Source organism: Penaeus chinensis, chromosome 32 (genome assembly GCF_019202785.1).
Source record: "Penaeus chinensis breed Huanghai No. 1 chromosome 32, ASM1920278v2, whole genome shotgun sequence".
NCBI lineage: Eukaryota > Metazoa > Arthropoda > Malacostraca > Decapoda > Penaeidae > Penaeus > Penaeus chinensis.
Window position 1 is genome coordinate 30,957,561 of NC_061850.1, and position 7,500 is coordinate 30,965,060.

Here is a 7,500-nt window from a genome sequence, read left to right on the forward strand (position 1 = left end):
TTCTTATAAAACCCAGTAATCATATACAAAATAGGGATATGAACATATATGTTTTTAGATATTCACATTGTGTGATGATTTATGACATTAGTGAATATATTTCCTAAATAAATATTTAGATTAGATTTAAGTTAGCATATGTATTTACAAGATAATCCAGTGAGATAATCCTTCAAGTTTATTTATAACAACAGATTACAAGAAGAAACTGAATTGAATATTACTTTCTCACAGAAGAACGAACAGTTCCTCCACGCAAGTATGAGGGACAGTACCCTACAGCTGGAGATTATGCTGAGGCACTGCGGTCGTGGATGAACCAAATGTACCAGTGGCAGTGTGCAGCAGCAGCATTTCCTTATTTTCTTGCATCTATACAAAAGCAGGTAGGAATCCTTGATAGACTTAAGTATTGCATCATAAAGTGCATCCTGAAAAAAAGCTCCAAGAAATATCTTTTACAGCTACTTCATTTCTCTTCAATTGGTGAATTTACAAAAATTAATATTCATTCTGTTACCATTTAACTTTTCTTATAGGTACTTAGGGATTAGGTTTTGCAAAATCTGCTGCATGTACTTTGTATGGGAATTTGATCATATTTCATGTCTTGCTTTGGATAATCCCATACATGCCTGTGTAAACCATTTGCATGATAAAGGAAGTTTTTACTTTGCATATCATTTAGGCCTTTAATTACTTTCCCCCTCCATATCTGTTTATAATGTTTTTGTTGGAACCATTGCATTCTTCATCAGGGAGTTTCTTTCTGTACATAAGAGTACCTTAACATTGTTTGATGAATTAGTTGTTTTATTCAATCCTTGCAGAATGGAATTGGGAGTTCTGGGCCGTCAGTCCCTCCCCCAACCCAGCCGCACCAGCCAGCCCCAACTCCTACAACACCACCTGCACCTGAGCAGAGAAACGCCAACCAGCAGCAGCAGCAACAGCCCCAAGAACAGCAACAAAGAGGTATTTCAGTGTGATATTCACCGAGTCTTTTCTTCATAATTTATTTTGACTCCACATTCTCAGGATAAGAGAGGTTTTAATTCTGTGAATACAGGATTGTATTAGATGAAGTTTTATAGCATATATCAGCATTACATGATATTTATATGATTGATTAGTTTTTAATACTTTCACATATCATATTATACATAAAGATTACCCAACCTTTAGATTTTGCTGGATGGAAAATAGGACTTTGTAAATTTCAAATTAGTGTACAATGTCACCAGAAGAACTGTGATTGAAATATCCTACTTCAAATTGCTCTCCATCTTTGGACTAACTTGCAAAGTCAGTTTCACAAACAACTTTTAATTAAGTCTATCCTTAACATAATTATTCCCTTTAAGGGTATCATAGTTACTTTTATAGTGGTGCAAGTCATTTTTAAGGCTCATAAGAATTACCCTTTTGCAGGTGTAGAATACGTAATCCCACCTCTATGGAAGAGACTTATTGCCGAGGCCATTGACTTCCTTCTCCTGTTCATCATCAAGTTAGCCGTCACATTTGCTGCAGTGGATGCCTTTGATCTACTGTAAGTATTAGAAGACACGCATATTATTAAATATATATCATGATTCTAATGTGTTTATTGTGGTTTATAGATAAATACGTTGTTAGATAGGCAGGTAGATTTAAATACATAGAGATAGAGATATTTTTGTTTCATGAATTAATATATGTTTGTAGAATTACATATATATTCATAATTTATTCATTACACTATTTTCTTAAAAAAAAAAGTTTGCACCAGGTAAGTGTTAAACTGACAAGTAGCCTAACAGGAATATTAACAAGTAGGTTATTAGGAATGTTGAATGTTACAGCAGAATATGATCCTGATATGGAGTGTTGTATTAAATTTTGTTGGCTGTTGTAAATTTGTCCTGAAGTGTATAAAATGGAGAAGCTTCTAAATTTTCTTATAATATTATACTTTGTTAGACTTGCACTTCTTACATTTTTTTCTGTATCATGCATATCTTCAGGAGTGATGTAGAAAAATATGACTTTGAGAATTTAGGAGCTGACATCATGGCTGATTACAAAATTGCTCTTGAAATGACATCAGAAATTCTTGTGCTTGAGTTAATCCATCGTATTGGCACGTGTGTGTTTGAGGTGAGTGAACTTCTTACTTTCTGTGATACATTATATGATATTAAAGTTTTTTAAAAGTGATGATTAAATTGTTAATCAAATGCATTAGTACTTCTGTTTCTGATGGCACATTTCCAGGAATGATTTGTCTGTTTGCAGGCCCTTTGTTTACACCGTGGTTCAGGTGGGACAGGTGGAGCAACTCCAGGCAAGAAACTGATAGGGCTCAAGGTGGTGCGATGTGAGTGGGTTGTGCCCACCTTAGGTGAACAAGCTTTAGTTTTCCCTGCATCAGATCTAGGGTTAGTTCACATTTAAGAAATACTGTTATGATGGCATATCCTTGTGTTTTGTTTAAGACAGAGATATTTTCTGGGGTAAATGTCAGAGGCTTATTCTGATTAATTTTTCTTCCTGCCCATTCCAGGTTAAGTCGTGCTGCCATTCGTTCCGTGGTGAAGAATTTCTCCTTGACCTTCCTCTTCCCCATCTGCTTCACGCTTTTCTCATTCCAACACAATCGCACTGTGTATGACATCATAGCAGGTTCCATTGTTGTTGAGGAGAGGCCCAACCAAAGACGAAGAGTTAATAACAATGCTAACTAGTGTAAGGGAATTATAAAAGTGTCCATGGCGATTTCCCATCAGACTTCATCAGAGAGCAAGAATGACTTGATTATTGGTCAAGAAAGACATTGTATATGTTTCTGAAAGAATGAAAGAGGATTTTAGATATAATTATATCCAATTGCATTTTTCAGATCCTGGATAAATGATAATTGAATGCTTCATAAAACGGGTGCTGTGTTCATAAAGTTTGAAAGTTTGAAACATATAATGGGAACTATGGAAAGGTTTCAGTTACCACTTCATTACAAATATGGATTTTTTATTATGTAAATATGATTACAGGCAGTATATAATATATAAAAAGGAAGGTAATGATGATTTGATTTGAGTTTTAGTTTTGAATATGTCTGTTGAGGTGCATGTGCTACAGGAATGTCATTTTATTTTTTTGAGAATCATGTGTTTTATTTTGCATTTGATTAGTAGAGTATTCCAAAAATATTTTTTGTGGAGATGTTTGCATCGGCTATTTGACATTGATTATTCAGCATCAGTAAAATAGCAAGCACAGTTTATATTTATCCAGTTATTTCTCAAGAGAAATAGCATTTTAAAGGTTATCCCTCACCCCATCTTAAATCATTATAATATATGAATGTAAATTGGATTAAATATTAAGTGTAATGGATCCAGAATAATATATAACTATGATTATTTTCATGATCATAGCTTTCATTACTTCATATTCCTTATCAAAGATATTGAATTAACATGAAATATTTTTAGATCATTCTAAAAAAAGAGATGTTCTAATGTTATGATATACAAGAATATTTTTATCAGTTCTCAAATGTAGAAAAAAAAAATGTAACTGACTTGTATACAATTCATACTGAGTTCTATTTTAGCTTATTCCTTCAGTTATGAATGTGGCTTAAGAGATGCCTTTTATGTTTTATATATTTGAAAATAAAAATATTGATTCCTGTTACAACACTGTGAATTCCTGCTATAAAATAAGTTGTATGGTAATAAGATGGTTACTGGTACCATTTTTTTCTAGTTTTACTTGAAAGTATAAGGATACTTGAATAATTATCAAATGGCTTTACAACTGTTAAAGGTTTTATTTCATCTAAATTTGAAGACAGGCTTTCTGTAGGCTAAGCTGTTACAGTTTGCTTTTATTTTCTGATTTCTAGTTGTAAAGTTTAAAACTTCCATCCACATATTTATGCACTAAGCAAAGTGGGAAAATTTGCTTTCCTAATCTGATCACAAGCAATGGAATAGAAAAAAAATGTCAAGACTACTCTTCAGGTTCTTAGAGTCCTAGGTTACTAATTTCAACCCCCCCCAATTCCTTGCTTCTTTTGTTGTGGGGGGCTTAGGAGACGGAGACTGAGGCCCAGAGCCTCAGATTGCATGGTCTTTTCATACAGTTCTGCAGTCCTTTGCATACAGTTCTGCAGTCCGTACTGCAGAACTGTATGCACTCCTTTTTGCCTTAAAACACATACACTCACTCCCTTCTTCCTCTTTCACTATTTCTACTGACTCCTATAACTCCTTATCTCTCATAAAGTCTATGCCCTCGTCCAATCCCCTTGTCTGTAAGATTCAAAACTGGTTGTTCTACATGTCCAAATGCCATAAATCTATTAGATTTTGCTGGCTGCCCAGCCATGTCAGAATCCCTGGCAATGAACAGGCAGATACTCTAGCATGCTACACTGTTATGCCCATCAACCATATTTCTCACGTATTCCAGCCACAGATTATTACCCCCACTTTACAGCCTTCCTGTATACCCGATGGCAATCTTTCCATTTAAGTCTCTGCACTAATAAATTACATACTGTAAAACTATCAATCTCCTCCTGGTCAGCTCCGTTTCATTGGAACAGATGTTGGGAGACAGCTCTCGCCCGATTACATATTGGCCACACCCGTCTAACACACTCCTATCTGATGTCATGCTCTGATCTGCCCCCTATATTCCCTATGTAATGTCCCTCTTATAGTTCCACACATTCTGTTGTCCTGTCCATGCTTTGATAAAGTCTATACCTCTACTTTCCCCCATCTATTCTCCCTTCACTAACCTATCAGACACCCTTACAGAATCACACACTTTCTGCTTTGAAAACCTGTTCTCCTTCCTGAGATGCATACATATCCTTCACTTGACCTAATCCCCCTTACTTAACCCTACCTTAACCCATTCACTCATCAACTCCTTTACCCATCTTTAACCTTTTCAATATTATCTTGATAGTTGATGTATAGCAACTAACTACTAACTCAATTGCCCTTAACTACCCTTTACTTTACTTCCTATAGTGCTATATGACCTTAGATGTCTAGCTCATTTATTAACTAGCCTTTCTAAATCTAACTCCTCTGGTTTACTGACCCTGTTTACATGACTCACCTTTGATCACAGCTCTGACCACTGCTACTACACCCTCCTCGTCGACACAAGCTGTCAACTTGATCCATCCTGGATCATTTACCCAGATTATAACTCAACCTTCAAAAGATACCCCTTCCTCACTCCCAAAATCCTCCAATCCACCTCCTGCACAACTGTCTTCATTTTCTACCTCCTCCTTCCTCATCACATCTCTTCAACCCTATTGCCCTCACCTCCACAGTACTATCTCACTCCACACCACTCCCTCCTCCACCCGTCTTTGCCCCTCTACAATTCTCACTTCTGCAAACCTTTTCAGTACCCTGTTCAGCCCAGCCAAATGGGACAGATTTTTTGGGATTCCCCCTTACATTGATAATACCCTTCTCTTTCAACAATGCCTCCAAAAACAAGTAGGCAAAGTTTTCTTCCACAGTCGTCCTCAGCTCTCACACCTTGTCATAGTTATATCTGAGTCTCAGGCCCATGCATTATCTACCCTGGTTGACCTCACTGGCAAACCTATTCCTGCCCAACCCCACTCTTCCCATAATACATGTACTGCAACTGTTTCTATCTTCCCGGCTGATTGTTCTATCTGTGACAAAGATTGGTCAGAGTGTGAAGATGACCTACTTGCCTGCCTCACTGACTATGATGCAGTATCAGTACAGTTCTGCACTATTCCCTCCACAGGCCGCTGTAAGTCCCACATCAAGATTACCTTCAGTATACATGACCTTCCCTATAAGATCTATATAGGAGGAGAATCTTGCCCTGTCAGACCATATCAACCCCGATACTGCCAGTGTCAGAAATGTTGGTGTTTTGGCCGCCCTGCAAAGCACTTGCTCCACAGTCCACTGCCCTTTCTGTGCCCACCTAGTCATGGCCGTTCAAACTGCCCTGCACAATCACGTATATCTGCTAATTGCGGTGGCTCACATAATGTATTTTATAGGGGCTGCCTTCCTACAAGTTTGAGTCTGAAGTAGCAGTTCTCAGATACAAACTTGGCCTCACTCAGTCAGGAAGCACGTTTTTGTCAATCACTCCCAACTCCAATATCATCCTTCACTTCAGATACTCCAAATATCCACAACTCCCCCTGTGTCCTTCCCTATTCCTCGACGGATCTATCGTACCAGACAATCCAAACGTTCCACCCGATCTACACCAAACACATCCCTCCCCACATCTACATCCTCTACATCCCAATCCCTTGCTCGTTGTTGTCATGGTGGTGGTGGTGGTGGGGGGGGGGGGGGGGGCTGAGGAGATAGAGACTGAAGCCAATGTAGGGGATCAGCCCTGCCTTTGACCTCAGCCCTCAGCTCAACTAATTTTACATGATCCTTTCTTCTCCCCCTTTCTTTTTCTTTCTCTTCTTCATCCCCTTCTTCTGTCCACTTATCCAAATAGTTAACTCATTTTTATCCTTCTCACCACAATACTTAACCATAGTGCTATATGACCTCTGATGTCTAGCACATTTATTTGTTATAACCATTAACCATTAACCATCCTCTACTCCTCAGATGCCTATTTTCTCTCCGTCTCGTAAAAAAATATTTTGTTTCCCAAACCTCCCCACCCAAATCCCTTCCAGAAACCCCAGAGGGCATTAGAAACTTCTAAGTAAGACTTACGAGAAAGTTTCTCTCTCTCATCCATCTTCCAGTTTCTCTAACCCCATTCTGGCTACATTCAAAGTGACCGCCGACGTCCATCCTCCTCCTCTTATTCCTCCTACCTCTCTTCCCCCTACTCCTTCTCAACTTACCCTATCCTTTCCTCCATCCACTCCAAAAACTCCATCCTTCCCTACTATCCCTACCACTCCCTCCAGGATACACTTGCGAAATTTTTTTGTCAAAATGTCAAAAACTTCCTGATACTACACCTTCACCTCCTTCCTCTGATCCCCTACCTCAGACCCCAGATACTCCTCCTCCTACTTCTCAGACGTCCCTCTCTACCCTTATCACCTCCGTCAATTCAAATCTTCCAACACCCAAACATTGTCTCCAAGAAAACTTCCTAACACATCCTCCAGTACCAATTCCAGATTATCATTTTACATCATCCACTCACTCTTTCTATCTCCTCTACACTCATCCATCAAACCATACCATACACTATACCTCCCTTCCAAACCACTGTTCCTTGCACAATTATACGCATCTTTCCTCGCCGTTGAACCACCGTTGTTTCAGTTTACTTTTCTCCTTCTCTTCCCATTGATTTTAGTTCCTTCAAAACTTTGCTTTCTCAACTTCAACCACCATTCCTTATAGTCGGCGATTTCAACTGTCACTCATTTCTGAACCTTTACAAATTGCTACTTACTTGCTGATTATTTCAGCCAGGTCAGTAGTGGCTCTTACCTTCCTT

At 38.4% G+C, this 7,500-nt stretch overlaps 1 protein-coding gene across 2 annotated transcripts in view; it reads left to right on the top strand.

The window, feature by feature from the left end:
• Window positions 1–3,678, top strand: part of LOC125042515 (protein FAM8A1-like) — a 5,274-nt gene extending 1,596 nt beyond the window's left edge. For both annotated transcript variants that reach the window (XM_047638159.1, XM_047638158.1), the window contains exons 3-8: window positions 235–386; window positions 831–975; window positions 1,432–1,552; window positions 2,007–2,139; window positions 2,278–2,420; window positions 2,546–3,678. In XM_047638159.1, the coding sequence (XP_047494115.1) occupies window positions 235–386; window positions 831–975; window positions 1,432–1,552; window positions 2,007–2,139; window positions 2,278–2,420; window positions 2,546–2,726 (875 nt within the window). In that variant the 3' untranslated portion in view covers window positions 2,727–3,678. The remainder of the gene's footprint in view (window positions 1–234; window positions 387–830; window positions 976–1,431; window positions 1,553–2,006; window positions 2,140–2,277; window positions 2,421–2,545) is intronic.
• Window positions 3,679–7,500: the final 3,822 nt, after the last annotated feature.